The sequence below is a fragment of the Numenius arquata genome, chromosome 2 (genome assembly GCF_964106895.1).
Source record: "Numenius arquata chromosome 2, bNumArq3.hap1.1, whole genome shotgun sequence".
In the NCBI taxonomy this organism is placed as follows: domain Eukaryota; kingdom Metazoa; phylum Chordata; class Aves; order Charadriiformes; family Scolopacidae; genus Numenius; species Numenius arquata.
Window position 1 is genome coordinate 44843791 of NC_133577.1, and position 21174 is coordinate 44864964.

The 21174-nt window shown below is 34.8% G+C and overlaps 1 protein-coding gene across 1 annotated transcript in view; it reads left to right on the forward strand.

The window, feature by feature from the left end:
* Positions 1 to 21174, forward strand: part of SPATA17 (spermatogenesis associated 17) — a 90746-nt gene that overhangs the window by 7534 nt on the left and 62038 nt on the right. Inside the window, exons 4-5 of the mRNA XM_074144197.1 lie at positions 5375 to 5425; positions 10554 to 10657. Coding sequence (XP_074000298.1) covers positions 5375 to 5425; positions 10554 to 10657 — 155 coding nt within the window. The remainder of the gene's footprint in view (positions 1 to 5374; positions 5426 to 10553; positions 10658 to 21174) is intronic.

A 21174-nucleotide genomic window follows, 5' to 3' on the forward strand; every position in this document is an offset into this window, starting at 1 on the left:
GCAACCTGTTCCAGTGTCTCACTACCCCCACAGTAAAGAATTTCTTCCTAATATCTAACCTAAATCTCCCCTCTTTCAGTTCATAACCATTACCCTGAGTCCTTATTTTTGAGACTTATTTTTATATAAAGGTTGTAAAAACAGTGGCGTCCAGATAAGGTACAAAATGAATGCATCATCACCATGATTACCATCCATTGCACTGTTCTGAGTGGTACCCTGTAGGTGAGATGGCAAGGTAATTCTTCCCAGAGAGCCAGCCTGCAACGGCACTTGGAATTCATGCCCAGTGACAGGACGAGAGGCAGCAGGCACAAGCTGAAATACAGGAAATTCCATTCAAAGATAAACAAGAACTTTTTTTACTGTGAGGATGATCAAATACTGGAATGGGTTGCCCAGAGAGTGCAAGCTGTTCTTGTAGAGTCTCTATCCTTGGAGATACTCAAAACCCAGCGGAATGAGGCCCTGCACAACTTGCTCTAATTAACCCTGCTTTGAGCAACGATTTGGAGCTTCAGAGATCCCTGCGAACCTCAATTGTTCCATGCATCTATGAAGTTGGAGGTCTTTTATCTTGTCTCTTTATTAATTCTTTCTTCTTTTGTCCTCGCTTCTTAAAAAACACTCCAACTCTTACATTTTAAGATAGTCTTTCAAATTAGCACAGATTTTCTGCAATAGCCAAGCTGAGTTGGCTAGCATCATAAAACCCCCTCAGCTTTCCATTTTTGAAATATATTTCTGAAAATAAAAATAAAAAACCAATAAAACCTGGTCCATATGTAGTTTTTCAAATAGACTTAACTGGCAAGCTCTTGGCAAATCTGAAGTCTGTGGAATAAGGTAGGACAAAAAATTGTGCAAGCCCACACTTAATACACACATTCTAAATGAGACCATGAATTCATCCACTTATCCAGTATTAGTCAGGGCTCTAGAGAAACAGAATGTCTTCAGCAAGCTTACAGCAATCAGCATAGAAAACCATCTTTTTAACTCAAATGCTTAATTTTATGCTTGCCGTATCTTTGATTGGAAAGGACTAAATAGGACAACTTGATTGGAAGCTATCCTGAAAGCCATACAAGTAGCAGATAAAAAGGCACTTTTTTCTCCGTTTAGACCCCTATATTCAATATTGTGTGTTTTAGGGTGGACTTAAATCTAAAGTTCAAGTTCATTCCCTATATTCATTGCTATACTGTCTTGACTTGATCAATGGCTGGATTTGGAATATTTTAAAAAGAAACAAAAATCTTCTCAGAAGCTTTATCCAACTTTTAATTAAAGGATCTGTTAATGTTTGCATTGAACTCTTGCTAATAATTGTTGTAATGACTCCTGATTATGAAACATGATACATTTGACATGATACTTCCTTAAATAAAAAAAAAAAAAGGTCACTTTAAAATTTGTCCACTGATAATGATTGGATTGGTATCTGCTGCCAGCAAACAAGGCAAAGCATATGCACAAAATACCCATGATTACTTGATAATAAATCATTTTAATGATTATATTCAAAATTGTGAAATGTGAGTGGTACTGATGCGGAAAATAACGAAGGCTGAGGCTCATCAGATTGCCTGTCCATATGTGCATCACTACGAGTATTTCATTTGTTACTCATCTAGTGTCTCTTCCTTTGTTAAAATACATTAAGTTAAAAAAAACCCTACTGATAGTGTTTATGACTAAAGTTATGTGCCTTTCTATATTCTAAATATAGGTACTTTGGTACAAAAATTTGCTTCCTAATATTAATATCAAGCTAAAATTAAGAACTGTGCTCCTATAGTTTTCTTAATAACTTAGTTATATTGGTTGTTCTGGATTCTGAAAGTCTTGCATGACCTATGAGAAAGTCTGAATTTTAAATCTAGGCAAACACTGGACCATGAATCAACCTGTATGTCACTGTTTCTTTTTACAATATTTCTCAAAGTCAAGAAATCACTTATTAAAGCAAAGGGAATTTTAACATTTCATTGTTATGTGAAGCTGGCATGCATGATGGCCACATTTTCAACTCACTTTGGAAGCAGATGCAGTTGAAAAAAGTGAACATTTTACGTGATGTGGTTTGACAGCACCCTAAATTGTAACCAGTTTTAAATAGTCCCAGTCTAATAGGAATTAAGCAAATGCCTATTTCTTCTCACTATAAAAAAAAGTGCCTGTTCCCAACTTAGGGCATGTGTTGGTTCCTTCTCTCAGTCTACTCTTAATCAAATTTCTCATTCTCCTTCGAATTTGTCACTTTGTATTAACTGCTTAAAGAAAAAGAAAACACCAGTCAGGACCAGATCACATTTGTAGGTGATCCTGAAACGTATTTTTAAACAGAAAAGGAGAAAGTAGTACAACAGTTTATACACAAAAGGCTTCAAATATATTTTGGAATCATGGACTTAAACTAGTAGGGAGACCTGTAAATTAACATCAGAGATGGATGCAAAGACTTCACTGTTCAGAAGTGGAGGTGGTGCATGTGGGTGAGATGGCAAGATAATTCTTTCCAGAGAGTCAACCTTGCAGTGTCACCTTGGAATTGGCACACAGTGAAAGAATGAGAGGCACAAGCTGAAATGCGGGAAATTCCACTTAAGCTAAGAAAGGAGTCTTCTCTCCAGAAAGGCCCCAGTTCAGGAAAGGGTCTTTAGTTTACTAGGAAAGCACATAAATGTAGACTTGGGTTGAAGCACTAAATTACAGCTATGCTTTTGTGAATAGGAATGAACACATTCTCCATCACTTGTAATAGTGGAACTAGTACTTATTATTCTAATCAGGATTAGAAAAGAGATCCATTTGCAAAAGAACCTGGATGGTGGCACTAGCTTTTAGCAGAAGGATAAGGTTGTAAGACAGTTTTATCATAGAATCATAGAATGGTTTGAAGGAATCTTAAAGATCATCTAGTTTCAACTTTGAGCCATTCTGCATTTGAACGACTTGTGATAGGTAGTGGTAGGGTAAGGCCTGGATTTCTCACACCTAAGTGAGGTATGCAAGTTAGGACCCTAATTGCCATTGACTATCTCTGTAAATAGCAGACAGATGCAATTGCAGAGCCCTTCAATACTTTGCCAAGCTCATAGGGAAAGTGGTCCCACTGTCTTTCAGTATTGATGATATAAAGATCATAACGATGTTAAGTCTCCAATTTAGGTTCTTCAGTGAAATGAAATGGGTTCAGACCTAAGCACTCACAGCCTTCAAATATGATAAGAACAAAAAAAAAAAAAGGTGTGAGATTGTTTAATTTAATCATTGATGGACAGAAATCTGATGATAATTTTTAAGCTTAGGAATTTCCATTAAAAGTGTACTTTATGTATTTGGTGGTGCGGCAGCTCTTACATCCGCTTCCAAAGAAAGAAAAATGAGCTGCAAAGCAAAATTGTATCAATTTAATCATAGAATCATAGAATCATTCAGGTTGGAAAAGACCCTTGGGATCATCGAGCCCAACCATCAACCCTACACTACAAAGTTCTCCCCTACACCATATCCCCCAACACCATATCTAAATGACTCTTAAACACATTCAGGGATGGTGACTCAACCACCTCCCTGGGCAGCCTGTTCCAGTGTCTGATCACTCTTTCTGTGAAGAATTGTTTCCTAAAGTCCAAGCTGTTGCAGCTTGAAGCCATTCCCTCTCGTTCTATCGCTAATTACCTGTGAGAAGAGACCAGCACCAACCTCTCTACAATGTCCTTTCAAGTAGTTTTAGAGAGTGCTGAGGTCTCCCCTCAGCCTCCTCTTCCTCAAACTAAACAGTCCCAGTGCCTTCAATCGTTCTTCATAAGTTTTATTCTCCAGAATAATTGAACAGTTTAGGAATGTACTTAGACCTGCCAACCATTATTTCGCTCCAATAGTAGTTATCTGCAGTTGGTATCACTCAGAAAACATTTATGGAGACAAAAAGAGAGACAGAGTCCACTATTGATTCTAATTCATACCTTTGGGGCAGAGATTCTCTCAAATATATATATGTATACGTGGGTGTGTATGTATATATCTACACATATATGTGAAACTTTTTTGAAATTTAGCAGTCCTGCATTTTTCTTTCATATAAGAAATAACTTTTCTACTGTTTCCATTATTAGTGGACTGGTATGATATTAAAGCGAGCATTTAAAATGCACCTTAATTAAACTGCAGGAATTATGCCTTGCTTAATGTAATGAAGAAAGAGAATTTAAAATGAAGTAGCATCATTGTGTTCATTTGTAAATAACATATTGCAGCCAACTGTTTCTTAATTGCCCAGACTGTTGATAAATAATCCAGTCCTGCTGCTCTCCACAGACAATTTGCTTTGGATCAGACTAGGCAATTCAAATAACACTAATTACAGTGAAACCCTTTTATAGTGAATTCCTGTTTGCCATGGGGGAGAAAATCACTATATCAGGGGAAAGCACTTTTGCCTTTGATTTGTGTCTAAAACATGAGAAACACATAAAAGCTGCATGTTGTGCTAAATAAAGGACATACTCTTGCATTCAAAGTACTTATATTTTACTTTTTATGATACAATTGTGAATTATGTTCATTTTGCATTTGTAATTAGAGGGCGGAACAGATGTGAAAGCTTAGTTTAAAGTGATGTATCCATTAAAATAACCTATGCTGCCAAGTGATTGCTTAGTATAATAGGGGATTCATTCACTATGAGAGGAATTCTACTTTATTGGAAGGAAACCAGGACTTCAGGAAATGTTTTCTATATCAGGGGATTCACTGTAACATGGTATCATTGTATTTATGATTTTATGATGTTAAAATGAATATTAAATGAAACAAAATTCCCAAGGATTACTTGGGAGGCAGCTAAGTACATAACATTTAGTACAGATGGTTGGAAGGCACAATTTTGCTCCATCACTGCATCCGTATCCTTGAACGATTTCGACTGAAGACAGCATTTCTTTGAATTTTTCATTAAACCAGACGTCTTGAAATATGAATTCCTTTTATGTTTCTGTGAGTTTTGGCTAAAAGAACCCCAGTGAATAAATCATACAATACTACGTGTCACCAGCACTTGTGAATATTTCTGCTTTGTTATTCTACTCTCAGTAGAGCACCATTGATTATCAAACTCAGCGGAGAGCATTTTATGATCATATATCTCCATTAGCTCCTAGTTTGACTACCATAGATTTTTCTGGTTAAGCCTGCATTATGTATTAGGAAGCCTATCTCTTCAATACAAAGTTTGATTTTATTCTCTCTAAGCCTAGAACTCTTATTATGTATTATGTATAAAGATTCTTATCTTTTATATGTAAAAATAGGAGCACTGTCTTTGTGTAACTGAAATATATGCCATCTTTTTTTCCTTGATTCACAGACAGCATATTTTATTATGAAGATGAATTTCTACAATGAAATGGCTGTCAGGGTAAATATTTCTTCACTTGTTAAACAAATGAAAAGTCAATTGTGCTCCGAATTTGCTTTTAATACAATGAGCAAACCAGAATAATATACACTTGATTGATATGCTGATGGCAACAGCGGGAAATAGTACATAGTTAAAAATTAAAGTCACACTCGGTAGTCTGTGTTGTATTTGAAAACTGCAGCTGAATGTAAGGCATCTGCATGTGTCTTGCCCCATTTAAATGTTCATTGTACCTTATCATATACCATACTGATAAAACTCCCAAACATTCTATCTGTGAGTATTCTTACAAATGTAGACATATATTTACAATTCTGACAAACTATAGGGCATTTATGTTCATTGATGTGACTGTGCTTTTTCTTTTGTTAGTGCATAACATTTGATTTATTGAATCTCAAAAGAGTTACTTAGAGAGCACAGGACAATTTCATTGCCTAAACGTAGAGGTGGAACTACACTGATCTCATTGATGTTATTATGAGTGAATTTTGCTAGATGAAGAAGAGTATAAACAGTCCTTGCACTTTAATAAGTATACAGCAAATTAAGATTGTTATGGGGAAAACAGCAAAATATATTTAACTAGAAATTAGCAATTTTTTCCTGAACGTTGGAACTGCACTTTAGTCAATAAGTAAAACAAACATGGGAAGGACATGAGATAAATCTTGGGATGAAATCTTTATTTTACCTAATTCTTTTCTTTTATGGAATAAACCTGCTTTACTTTAGAGGCCTGTATCTTTTCAGGCAAGGCATCTTACCAAATGAATTCTACCAAATGTAGGAATTTGGTGGGGATGGAGAGTAACCCAAGGAAACCTATGTAGAGTGGAAGATTCTCAGAATAGATTTTAATTTTGTGGCCCTTCTGTTTCCAGAATAACTCAGACTCAAGAGATGTGTTCCCATCAGGTTTTTGACTTAGTGCTGATTGTCTCAAAGGTACAAAATAGAATGTTAAATTTGGTGCATTTTAGAGAGCTGAAGGTGTTTAACAGTAATCTAATTCCTCAAAAAAAAAGCGCTTTTTGAGGGTTTTAGTTTATTCCTTAGTTATCTAGTTTGAAAGTGTCACAGTGGATAAATGTATACTCATGCAGCTGAAGTCAGTGAGAGAACATAAGATGCAAGCCAGCTTTTAAAAGTTGGCTGTGTACTTTTAGAAGGCATTTGAAGACCAAATTTCAGAGGTAATTATGTATTCTGGTCAAATGGAGTTTTGCATTTGGTCTTTCATTTTTAAAAGAAAATGAATGTGTTCCCATTCATTTGTAATGGAAATATAATGTTGAATCATTAGGTGATATAAATCTTCAAAGTACCATTTTTTCAGTCGTCTTTTTCTTTAATGGAAATTTAAATCAGTACTAAACAATAGAGCAGATCTTTATTTAGTTGCAAATGTCAGAATCAGATTCTCCTCTGTCTAAATCTTCTGTAGCCGTATCTGCAGAGCAGATTTAAAATGCTACCATTCTGAAATAGGTTTGGTTTTGTTTTTTTTTTGCTGTCGCCTGTTTTTTGAAGAGCTAACTAAGGTCCAGAACAATAGAGAAGAAGGCCTGTTGAGTTTCTGGACAGAAGATACATGACCAGACTTTAGGTTTCCTATGCCAACAGTGCCTCATATTCACACATTGTGAGCTTGATTCACGATTAATATACTTCAGTGTTTTGAAAATATAACGATTACTGCATACATTTTTCTATCCAGTCACTTAGTTTTGCCTTATAGTATTATTAAGGTATTTATTTCAGTTTATAGTCACTGATTAGAAAGGCACTTTTGATTTTGGCAACTGAAGTATCATTGAGGGTGAACCCATGCTCATAGTTTTGAAATCAGTCTACATCTCTGTCTCCCTGGGTTGCATTTAGTTGTAACCAGAACTATCAGTTTCACCTTTTTAAATTAAATCAGAGAACTTGTTTTAATCAATTTCAGTTTTGAGTACTAGGTCAGAATATGATTCTCTCTCTTAAAAGATTTAAGGTTGTTATAAATTTTCAGCAACAAAAGTACTCCTATGAAAAAAAAATATTTCCATGAGCAGATGGCTTTTGATATATCAAGGATTTGCCATTTGTTTTAGTACTTAAAATAAACATTATTTATAAGACCACTTACATTTTGATGTTACTTAATGAGGAATATGCATCATTGATTTGACTAGCTTAAGAGGTCATTTAGAACTTGCCCGTTAACAAGCTGTAATCTGCTGAGCACACAATGACTTTGTTTAAAATTATCTGTTCAGTGCTGATCAATGACAATAATTGTTTTGTACCAATCACTGTTGAAACTTGCTAATTACTTTGAAGGGCATATACACTTGTCTCTTTTTTTCCAAGAATTTTTTAAACATTCACCTTGGAATTAAAAAAAAATATAGTTGTAACGTTATACTTTCTTATAAAAGCAAATATTTGGAACTTTCACACTGAAAATATTAACATCATCAGAAGCTATGTGTAAAACATTCTTTTCCAAAAAGATTAGTGTTCAGTTTTGTGATCTCTGATGTACAGGTATCTAGCATAAAATAATTTAAGACATAATGCAGTTTTTCTTACTTATGTTTAATTCAACTGAAATCAGTGAGGTCATTCTGAACAGAAAGTGGTGTAAATAAAGGTAGAATGTGGCATTTAATTGGGACACTGAGCCCACTGGAGATAATTATAGCTTTATACAATTTGAGTCTTTTGTCTTTTGGTTCGAGTTTTGATCCTTTAACCCAGAAATACCCAGTTCTGCATTTATAAATGTGAGGTGAAGACTGTCAGAAGGAGTTTCAAAGGGACCATAATCCTGCATTAATGAGCACACAGCTATATGGGAGCCAAGTTGCTCTTGTTGAGAAATTTTGAAGCCAAACAGAAAAACAAAGCTAAAATCCTTATTCACATGCAAAGGATTTTGCTTAATCCCAGATCTCTGAAGGCATACTCATTCTTTGCTCTTTCTCTATCCCTTTTTAACCCAATAAGCTTGTGTATGAGAAAGTGGAGTTGCAAAGAGTATGAAATTTACTATCACCTAGTGCAAAGAAGTATTTCTAGTTCTTAACCTTTCTTGTTCCCATGTTCAGCTGCTCACATAACTATTATTTATTCATATTATAACAATGTCTAAAGGTCCAAACTCTTATTATTCAAAAAAAACCCAAACAAACAACACCCATAGGTAAAAGAAAATACCAACTTTTTAGTTAGTTCTGAGTCTTATTTGAGAAGAGAGCAAAATTACATGGTGATGCACGAGGGGGAAATAGGAGAGTGTACTAACACTAAAAGTAAATATCCTCTTTTTCCTAGTAGCTCTAGTGCATCATTTTATTGTCTTGGTGACAGATCACTCACACTTTCTGAAAGCTTTCCTGCGATACTTATGTTAAATCTCACATAAAGAGATAATCACAACTGTACCACAAGGTGCCATCAGTTGAGAATGACTGCCAGTTTTTAAAGACTAGTGTTTTGGCTTTTGTGGTTGCAAAATAGTACCAAAGACAAAAAATGAAAATATGCAACCCTGCCTTAGTCTGCTTATAAATTGTTCCAGTGTGTTGCTGTTTTCAGCTCAGGAAATGGCAGGAGATGGAAAATTGCAATAACTGTTGTCAGTTATCATGATGGTACAGAGTTGGACTGCAATGGAACTGGAAGGAGTAGAGAGAATTTTGCCTGTTACTGAAGAGCACTCCCAAGACGTGATGATACAGGCTCTGAAGTCACTGAGTGCAAAGGCTGAGTGACAGTCTGGGCAGTGGGCAGATTTTTTTCCCTTGCATTCTTCCTGAATCAAACACAACATAACATGACACTCCTTTTTCCTTTTTTTGTTTCACATGCTTCTTTGGAATAAGATATAGGGTAAGAAAAAAAACCTGACAGAAATACATGGATTGCACTCCATTTGCCAAGTCATACCTTGGTTCTGGCAAGAGAAGAGTTGGTGCAAAGGAAAAAAAAATAAAAACATTCCCTGTAGATACACTGAAGAGTTTAAGTTCTTGAAAAGTCTAGTAGCTAGAGCTCTTGTCAAATTACAGCATTTACTTAGTGCAGGTGAGTAGTTTCTCATCTTGGAGTTGCTTCTGAATGTAAGACCTCAGTCTTCTTACTTTTTTAATGTACATTCTGCCTCTCAGCTTTTATGTCTCTTAAGATTTCAAAGCTGTAAAGGTCAAAGAAGTGAACGTTGGAGTAGGAGTGAAGGTAATGCAGACTAGAAGATAAAAATTGGGAGATTAATTTAGAAATACATTGAGAAAAAAAGGACACAAAATGCATGGGAGGAAGTATACAATATTTTGCAGGAAGATAAGTTCAAGCATGGAGGAATGTAAAGAAAGAGGAACTAGGCACTGAGAACAGAGGAAAAGATCATCAATGTGCTTCTCAGATGCATAGATCTAGAATACACTGACCTTATATGGGAAAGAAAATGAGGAGTTAGGGCTGCCCTCAGCAGGACTGAATGCAGCAAGTTACGTCTTCCACCTGTACATGTCATGGCATAAGGATAAATATGACTAACTAAATGGTAGTACTGACAATTTTTTACCTAATTAATACTTACTTTCCCTTCCCACAAAACAGATACCCAGCAAACCTGTAATGATTTCAGAAACATCATGATTAGAACTTTTAAACATCAGAGGATGTTTAAACTGTTTTGTTGAAATAAATTCTTGGGGAAAGTCAGGCCAGACCAAGTTTTTTTTTTTTCCCTTCTTTTTTATTTTTTTATTAGATGATGCTTTTTAAAATGCACCAAAATATGAATCCTTTCTGGTGGAGGATGCTACCTAATTTCTATTCTTAATACAACTTTAGGACTAGCTACAGATAAAGAGGTTTCCTTTTCAATTTTAAGTTTTATCTGTTATGCAGGGGGAATAGTATTTTGTGAGAAGATTATAATTAGTGTGCAACAAATAGACGTGCATCATCTTACACTGGAGATGAAAAAACTGCACATTGTAAACATATTAGTGCTTCTACTTGATATCACTTCTAGGGAAACAGTATTATTTGGGAAATACAACATATATTTGGTATGCATACAAACTTTTGATTTGAAATATACTAAGCAAATTTTTGTTTCCTCTAGATTCAGAAAAGATGGCGAGGCTATTATGTTCGGAAATATATCCATAATTATTATGCACTGAAGAAATACCTGGAAGCCATTTCTGTGAATAATGAGATTGTCAGGTAAAGATAAAAACTCCATGTGGTAAAGCAATCAGTTCCTTTTCTTTCATTTGTAAAATGTTTATGACACTATTTAAACTATTTCTTTGAGTGTAGGGTCCCCTCCATTATCAAATATATATATATATATATATCAGTCATCGTTCTCTTTATCCTAAGCCTGTGCATATTATGCTGCTTTCTGTTCTCATTTACATTGTTACGAATCCATAATAATTTCTTTGAATTAATTAGACGTACTCTGGGTTTATACCAGTTTAATAAAACTCTAATCATAGAATCATAGAATGGTTTGGGTTGGAAGGGACCCCCTAAAGATCATCTGATTCCAACCCCCCTACCATGGGCAGATACATGTCCCGCTAGACCAGGTAAAAAAATCTCTCATTACTATTAATAATAATCTCTCATTAAGATTAATTTAAATGTATTCTATGCAGAAATTTAGATTGTAACCCAGCAAAACCAGGCTTAAAAAGTCTGTTGTCTCTTCAACTGTACCTTTGTGTTCTGAAATCCTTGAAATACGTTCTCTTCTTGAAAAGGTAGAATCCTAGGAAGACTAGACCAAATCTTAGAAAGAAAATGAAGCCATAATTTTCTTGTCTAAATGGATATAACTGAATGAACTGCAGTGACACAACCTGCTTCTTTGTTCATAATAGTTCTATCACTCATCTCCATTCCCTGCCTAAACCTGGAACAAGGCTCATAATGTGTCAGTTAGATTGACCTTTGACGTGTGTGAACAAAACAAGATAGCAAGTGGTATTCTTTCTGTACTGAACACAGATTGATAGAGCTTTCTATTTTATTTCCTCACATCCACAATAGATCTCTGCTGGGTGCATCTAACTTTGGACAACTACAAAAATATTTGTCTTTCGGTACTTTAACAGATTCATCTAATTCCCTAGTATTTGTTCCAGGTCACTGAAAACCCTAATGCCTGTGCATTGGTTAAGTGTTTTAATCAAGAAATACTGTTGTGCTGTTTTTCTTTAACAGGTAAAGTGAGCAATATAACTTCAGGTACCTAAAACTGTGTCAAAGTTGGTCTGTGTGATCTCTAACCTGGCAGATGATATATTGATATTCTGCTAACTTGAGTCCTGTCTTCCAGAGTTCACAGAAATATCTGTCTTTCAGGTTAAAAAATACATCTTTCAAATTAAAAACAAGTTAAAAATGAATTTTTGACCAAATTTGGTGAAATGGATCATATCATTTCAGTTTTAAAAATGCATCGGTTCTCAAATGCACTTGAAAACGAATATGTATATTATCTTCAATGAAATCTAACAGATGTTTAGTGAAGATCAAGTGCAAGCCCTCAGCCAAACAGATTTTTCCTGTTGGCTTAGTTGCTGCCGACCACTTTGGCCCCAAGGTGGCCCACTGTGTTTCTTATAAGGAATAGTGAACAAGGTGGAGGAGAGATTCTCTGCATATTTTCATCAGCCATCACATCAAATGCAGAAGAGTATAACCTCATTGTTCATAAACATTTCAGTGTATATAAAATTGCTGCAACTGTTCTTTGTAAAAAACACCAGGAACTGTCTGAAATTGAAGGAGTGCTTTTATGAAATGGCTGGGTTTTATCCCAGCATTGGCCTTATGGAAATTTAAATGTTGGCGAACAGAGCCACTAATACACTTGTGCACTCAGATTAGGATGTCTTTGAGTGTTTCACATCTCGAGAACGCCACAAAACAACACGACACATGAAGTAATGCTTTTTTTCTTATTTGTCTTACAGCTGTATTCATGAGACCATATGCATTAGTGCAGTGTAAGGGCTAGTAAAGAAACAAGTTCCTCCTCAAATAGCAGTAGAAAATCAGTAAAATAGAGACTGATTTTAAGAACTCCAGATCCCCAAAAAAAGCCCAAAACCACCCAACAAAATGCACACTAGAAGTTTATAATTTCAAAAGTTTGTTTGAACTCTGTTCTTTCTGGAATGATGATGTAATTCTGAACTGAATGACAATATATGGTTCTTAGTCTTATCTTCTCGGATAATGCTGACAGATTTTTTATTTGTCAGCAACTACCTGAAATCACATTGCAAGTCCTTCTGCGATAAGTTTTTACCTCTTGGTCCAGAACCAGGGGCTATGCCTAATTTTCTCCTCTTTCGTTAAGGTGGAGACTATATCAAATTACCACTCATTTCTAAGAGAAACTTCAGAGGAAGTTGCCATGAAACTTTGGCCATTCTATTAGTTTCTTATAAGAGTATCTTATCAGAGTTATTGAACAAAGTTTGTTTCCTTCTCCCTCCTCCTTCACACTTGTTTTTTTTAAAATACAAGACACTCCCCTTACTAAGGGGTTTTCTCAACCAGTAGCCACGTCTTTACCATTCAGCTTTAATACAAGCCATCCTTATTTAATAGCTGCCCTCATTTAGTAGCCAGACCTTTATCATTTGTCTTTACTGTGAAAACCCCAGGAGAAAGTAAACTTAATAGAAGCTGCCCCAGTTTAAAGCCATAGAGGGATGTAATTAAGTTTAACAGAAATTGATTTAACAGAAATTGACCTAAAATACAATTAAATAATAATAGTCATATTATGTGTGAGTTTGCACTCACTTAACAGACTGCTTATCCTAACTTAAGGCACTGGTTTTGTATGAACTGAAGATAACTGTTGGCTTTAGATCCCAGACTGGCTGAAGAGTGGGTGGGTTTTCCTCCAGCATTTCCATTACTTCCCACTGCTACAGAACCAATTGTGTGATGGCTGCTGATGACCTCAGTAGAGTCCCTGGTAGCTGAGTTGAGAAGTGATTCAAAGAATCCCTGAACAGATGGCAAAAGACTGAATTTGAACCCTAAACTCTGTCAACATAAGGATATTCTCAGATTTTTCTTGACATTTGTATAGTTTAGCTTCAGTGTAATGGTGAAATGAGTTCATTGGTCCTGAATTCTGTTTTCCCTACAAGATTTAGTAAGTTCTAAACCAACCAAGTAAGAAACATGTTCTTAAATATTTATTTTCCAAAATTTTGCTATTTAGATTTTATTAATGTCTTTAACTATAGCATCCATTTGTATTTAAATAAATACTAACGCATACTGTATTCTATCTGAATATGGATTAGTTGGGTGGTTGCATATATAAATGCATGGATTAAAATAAATTCCATTACTTCTCAGTGAAGCTAGTGAATTTAAATTTTAAGGGAAAATACCTTGTTTTGAAACATTCTTAAAGCTGCATTTAACATCTCTAAGAGCTGGCAAAATGGTTACAAGGGGAAATATGCCAAAAGCAATTAGCATAGGCTATAACTCCATATGATGCATTAGAATTTTGTTTTATGTGAAACAATTTCCAATCCATGATAAGCAAATGGACATCACTCCACATAAATTAGCATGCTGGTGCCATCATATCAGAAGAACTTATGGATGATGTCACTTGCCCAACTGATTAACTTGCAGTTCTTTGGCTAAGGTTATCTACACACTGGCCTTTAAACTCCAGTAAAACAACTTTCCAGGTGCTGGCCATTTTCTCAAGTGTCAAAGTGTTTTGAAGAATGTATATATTGTCTTATAATTCAATTAAAATGTTCCTCCTCATTGACTGCAGAAGCAATTGATTCTGTAGTCTATTTTCAATTAGTGTCAAAGCCTTTCAGACAGCTCCTTGGAATTCTTGCAACAATGAAAATCTCATTTTTGTAATGTTGTCTTTCACTTGATGTTTAATTAACTAATTTATCTTCAACCCATCTTCTTTTCCTTGTCTTCAAAGATATCTAGAGGAAATACATTATGCTTTTTAACCTATTTACCTGTACTTAGAATTTTCTGAATGTAAAAGTGTCCTGTCAGCTTTCTTTGGGAACCATAGAAATAGAGACAAATGCCTCTAAACACAAGACATGCTTTCTTGTATTTAAATATTAATTTTGAGTGGTAGGGCACATAATTTGAGACATCTAAGTCTTTCCCAGAGGATTTTAGGTATAACTGCTAGATCTTGGAGGAAACTTAGAGCTGTAATCCACTGAGGATCCCAGAGTACTTCCGTAGCTACAAACCTGATGCCAGGGTGAATAAGAGAAAAAAAAACGAGTTACTTGATTTTTCTCTGTGATTTAACCTAGTTTCGATGGAACAATATTAAGATGGTCATATTAACTTAAGTGGGACTTAGACAAGAGAAAAGCTTTAAAATAAGTTTTAAAGAGACTCACATCTGGTTAAAATATTCTCTATAGCCATGCAAGGTTATTCCTTCTTAAACATGTTGTCCATAAATCCAGCTTTCTTCATCACAGAATCCAAGCATAAAAACCCTCTTTGGCAAGTCAGTCCATTTTTAAGTCTTCTCTTTGCCTCCCTTTATACATGCTAATGTGGGTTCATTTACATATATGCTTTCATACAACATATATGCTTATATACCTACAGGCTTTTAATAATGCATTTTGCATAATAGGACATTTTAAATGGAATTTTTGTCTTTTTAGTTTGAGCATGAAATTGAAATGAACTGGCTAAATCTATACAGCAGGAAATATCCTGTTTTAACTCCATAGGAAAGAACTTTTTGAATGCAGTGAGGTTAAGATAGGAACCATTATGATTACACAGTAAGCTGAATTTCTATTGCAGATTCAGCTAGACATACCTCGTGCCTTATTCTATTCATGTTTCTCTTCAGCAAGTGGTGAAAGCAGTCTTACCATGTTTTTAGTGTGTTCTGTGTAATATAGATCAAGTTTTTGCAGATAAACATGAATAACATAAATGACAAGTAACTGGTTAGATTGTAGTCTTCAAAAATATGAAGGCTATATTTTGTTTTTTATTTTTGTATAACACTAAACACACCATTAGGAGTAAAATTAAGCTTCATTTCACTTGTATCCAAAGGAAAATTTTTAATCTGAGTGTGTAGGAAGAAATTTAAGATCCTTGCATTTGCTCATTGGACGAAATAGTGTGTGGTGTAGGTTGTTACTTTTGGGGAAGGTGGAGTAAAACAGGTGTGATAACACAGTATTGTAGAATATCAATAACTTTATACCTGTGAGCTTTGAAGGCTCTGTAGTGTCTGGATAGATTTTTTTTTTATTTTGAAATAGGTCTGTTAGAATTACTGACAGCTCATAAAACATTTTCTGCGCACAAAGACTGACTAATGCTAGCATTTTATATTGTCCTATATAGACAGACTTCACAGTCTTATATTTTGTCTGAAGCAGGCTCTTCACTGTAAAATAAGTAGAAAAGGGGAAGAGGTACAGTTTCATTAAGCTCTAACATATCATTGACTGTCAGGTAGGTCTTGTTATGCTGTCCATCCTCATTTAACTATCCCACAAGATCTCTTAATGAAGTTAAGCCCCAAGTTCACTCCAGTAATTCTGTGGCAAGAGTTTGTGCAATGTAACAATTCATCACTTGTCAGGAAGGCACTTTTAGTTTATACATTTAATAAGGGCATCCTCTAGCTTGGTTAATTAGAAGTGAACAGTTTGCATATTTACTAAATGCGGAGTGTCATTGCCACCACGGCCTATTGCCTACATGAATTATTTCTCTATCTGCAATAAACAGCTGGGTAATTATTACTGCCATAATCAGATAAATTCCCTCTGTAAGGCTTTTCTTACATGGCAATTCTTTGAACTCATCCAAAGCTGAACAAAATTTATGAACTCCAGCAGCTAGACCACTTTTTCATACTGTAGTGTCCCTGTTCCCTATTTCAAGGACATGTAGAGTATCATAAATATTGTGTAAATTAGGGGGATAAATATGATTACCTAAAGATTACATATTAATAAACTTGATTTTCAAAATATAATTTTCAGGTTGTAACTGATTAAATTATAGCAGTTCTGGTTTTATCTAATTGTAGAGACATGACAGGCCATCTATATACAGGCTATACGAGGTTATCAGGGAGGAGCTCTACTGCTTGAAGACTAAAGACTCATGAAAAAGTATATAAATATTTTTCATGTGCCGTTTGGAGAAGTAGTCATTTCAGCTGTTTAGGTCATTAGAAGTATGACAAATTTTATGTGCCATTTGCTCGACTTAAAGCTGTTCTTTTGTCATTAAAACAAGGTCATGGTTCTTTTTGGTGTGTAATTTCCAGTTTGATAACAAAGTGTAAAATTTAAATGTATGAACTTGTGTTACATTAGAAAATTAAATATTTCTTTTATTTGTAGAAGCCATTTATAGTTTACAAACTTTTATGTAACTTTGTTTTATGCTACGCAAATATTCCAGCTTATATGTGAGTGTATCTACAGATACATCAGTGAGTACTTAAGTTAAACATACAGCTTTTTGTAAACGTGCTGGAATGCAGCTTATTTTTAAGTTCTCCAAAGAAACAAAAGAAAATAAAAAGATATGTGTCAATTTCTTTTTGAATTAATGCACTATAGTCTGTTTGATTTAACACCATGCTTTCTTTTATCATAATATAATATACTGTGTCTGAGTGCAACTAGAAAATTGTTCACATACTTCATAACTCCTTATTAAATAAGTACTATACCCCAAAATTTAACAAAATACTCAGAGATAGCAAGAATTGTAATGAAGACCAAACTAAGTAAGGTGTTATTTGTCACTGCCTTACCCAATGGAAGGCTTTTGAGGTTAGACTGCCTTTCTCATATCCCATTTACGTGGGTGAAATAGAGGCTACAGTGGTGAAGGCCTTTAAAAAGAGCCACACCACAGTTGTATTTTGTTATTAGAAGTGTGGTATTTATGCACTGCATTTTTTCAAGTTCATGATCTGATTTTTGACTGAGGATGTGAAGGCTTATTAATCTTTCTTTGATATTTCAAATTTTTTTATGGTGGAAAATTATGGTCCTTCCCTTTATATTGGTATATCCTGTAATATCTCATGAAGTATCATAGAATTGCATGAGACACAAAGCAGTATAAAGCCTCTTATAATCACATTTTTGTTGTTTTAAAAGAAAAATGTCTGAAATAAAAAACGAATTTTAAAAAAAAAAAAAAAAAGAATTAGTCTCCGTTAATTATTTTTGGGTTTTCCAGATCATTATAAATAGAACCTTCTGATATCTAAGAGGACTTAGTTGTCTTAAGTAATCACTCAAAAAAATTGGAAAACTTATTGTCTTCTATTTTTACAGTCTAGAACAGTAATGAGGAGTAACAAAAAAAGTAGAATTTTTTTTGTTGTAGTGATGCTCAAAATAATGTTATTCTGAATTAGATGGTCTAGTCTGGCTTCAGATCTATCATCGATATCATACCTATCAATAACAAATTTATAACAAGCTTTGCCTGAGCAATGATTTGAGCATTAAAAAATAGAAAATACCCTTTTTATTCTACTCTAGGAGTTAATTATATTTGGTGTTCAAAGTTTGTCCCCACTGAAATAGTTTCATTTTATCTTTGAACCATCGCTTCTTGTTATGTCCTCCTCTACTTGACTGAAAACTCCTTTAATATTCAGAATCCATACATTAATCTAGCCACTTTTGTGCTAAACAAAAACAATGGAGGTCATTGCAAGATATTGTCTCTCTGCTTAAAATAATTTTTTTGACCATTTTGGACACACTTTCAAACGTCTTTTAAAATATTATCAGCACCAGAACTCAGCACAATTATGGTGCATAAAAAGTTTAAAAATAATGCTTTTTTTCCTTATGGTGTATTGTCAGCCTGTGCATTGATTTATAATACCTTTTCATCACAGTATCAAAAAAAGAGCTTCATCTCTATGAACTCTGCTCAGAATAGTAGCAGAACTTTAAAAGCCGTAGTTCCTTATACTGCAAGCATGATTTTTTTAAGCTATGCGAAACTTTTACTTATTATTATCCCCCTTTCAAATTCTTCAGACTCTTCACCTTGTAGGGATAATTACATGAATCCATTACGTTGTTTATCCTTGATGGTGAAACTAAATCCCAGCGCTTTACCTTGAACAACTTAGTTTCTACTGCCCTCAAACCAAATCAAGACGACACAGCATTTCAAAAAAGCAACATTTTCCACCTCTTTTCTCCCAGATTCTTTTCTTGTCCAATTAACTAGCTGATTGCAAAATGTTTACAGCATCATCTAGCAGACTACTTTGATCTTTCAGCTGCATGGCACACAAAGTGATGCAGCACTCATTAGCCTACTTGTACTTGGTGGTGGGAGGCCTCACCACCATCTAGCTTTATGTTTAGTTACTGAAGAAGCTCCCAAAATAACTGTATTTGATATATTAAAAATATACTGATTTGCTGTGTATATCAGGTACTGTGAAAATCACTATGAAGTTGTGAGATTTGGCATTACTGCTCTGCTGTAGGTAATGGGCCAATACATAAAATCTCTCCCTGCCTTGCCACTGTAAAACCTCTTTAACGTGAACAAAGTGTACCATCTTATTTGCAAACATACGCAGATTTTTCTATGAAAGTAAGTGAAAAATGTGAGTCAAGCAGTAAACCTCAGTCAAATTGTATAGTAATACCTTGAGAACGAAAATCAACTTAGCTGATGACCTTTAGAAGTTATGACACCATGTTTGCTTTCTAAATCACATAATGATGAATATTGTAAATGTTGCCAAGTACCATATATTAAAGTAAAAGGAATACAGATATCTCTACATTGTCCTGCACTGCAGCAGAGAGATAACAGCTTAAATGAGTTCATTCTAGTACTGGGAACAGCTTAACTGTGGCAAAACATAGCAGTGTGCTTTCCTGTAGTTATTACTGCGCAGATGGTAGCATATATAGTCTTCTGGGAATTGCAGTGCCAAAAGATAACAGATACTTTCACATGACATTCACTAGAAAACTTTCAATGGTATTTGGCTGTGGTTAGACATCCTCTTACATCTTGCTGCAAAAATTAAGAACATCACTGCTCTCTTAGCAGCTTAGCTCTCACATTGTGCTAGAAATGACCATTGCTGCTAAACTGCTATCAGAATAATTTATGTTAGGGCTCTGTTATCCATCCTGGCCCAGATCAGCTTTGTTACCCCCAAGTACTAATTCCACTGTTTAAGCTAATCAATCAGGCTGATTTTCCATGAAGGGGTCAATAGCGAACAGACGTGGAGTGAAAACATTTTGCCTGCTATGTTTAGGTATATTAGTATAGACCTGAGTGTAAATAAAGTTGAACCAGTATACTTGGATCCAGTTCCTCAGCCAACAGAAGCTTCATTGTTGTAGTCATTCTTATGCTACATCCATAATGGGTAGGTTTTACAGTTTAATTAAGTCAAAATATTTAAGATAACAAAACACCATCATTTAATTCAGACCTTTTGCAAAAATTATTTTTAACTTCACAGCGTTTTGTGCTGCCAATCAGTATGAAGTAAATTCAGCTTAAAGATTTATATACATAAGGGAAAGGCAAAAACATTTGGAGCAGTAAGTGTGCATGTTTCCAGAAAATGGGATAATTTGAAAAGGTTATATATTGCCCAAAAAGTAGGTTTTAAATAGGTGTGAGGAAAAATTCTGTATGACTTGTTATTGAAGCCTTAATTCAAAGACTCTGAAAAATGGATTAGGGAAAATTCTCCCTTTTTAGTTATAAACTGGCTCTGCAATCAGTATTTTGAAAAGCTGTTGCACTCTTGAGTAACTGTGCAGTAGTGGAAATTGGAAGGATAAGAAGGATACATCAGTCTGTTCTTTCCTATCGTCTGGTACATGCTGTGTCCTGATCTGATCTGCACAAGGTATTAATTCACTGTTTGCCCTTCACTGCTATGTTCATCACACTTACTACGTAGTATATTGATCACATTGTGGACCTTGACAGTTGAACGGGTATGTCACGTACTTCCATTGGCAGTGTACACTGTCGGATTAAGGAAAGATGGGCAGAGTACCTTCTACTATGCACAAAGTATAATGGGATTTTAAGGTCTTTCTGTAAAATTAATAATAATAGAAACTATAGGGTGTTTTTGCATACCTACAATTAATTTTTTAATCCAAAGGAGTCATATTAGTTTCCTGTTCACTGCGCTGCAATGACAGAGCAGTACCATTCCTCCAGATTTATTTGTCAAATGGATTGATGTAAATATTCACATTTAAAATTAGTAAGAATTTTGGGCATCCATTTGTGATGCCCAGGTCTCCTAGGCAGGAAAGATACCTCATACCACTCATAATTGACCGTCTCTTTGAGCATCTGTTTCACTACTGCAACTTGAGATCAAATATTTTTGTCAGGGAGTTCTGTCAGGATACACACCAGAGTATACATCATGGTAGAGAGGAGTAAGGGGGTTACAGAGCTGCTCTGTTCTGCTCAGTAAATCTGAACAGGTTCCTTCAAAAAATCAGAAAAGGATTGAGGATGATCAAGCTGTCTGAAGGTACATAGCTAACATAAGTATGTAGTTTGTGTATTCTGTTAAAACTTTGCCTTTAAAGTGCAGAGCTCTATAAACTTATTTTTACATCCTAGGCTAGTCTATGGGTATATTTAATTTTTTCCAA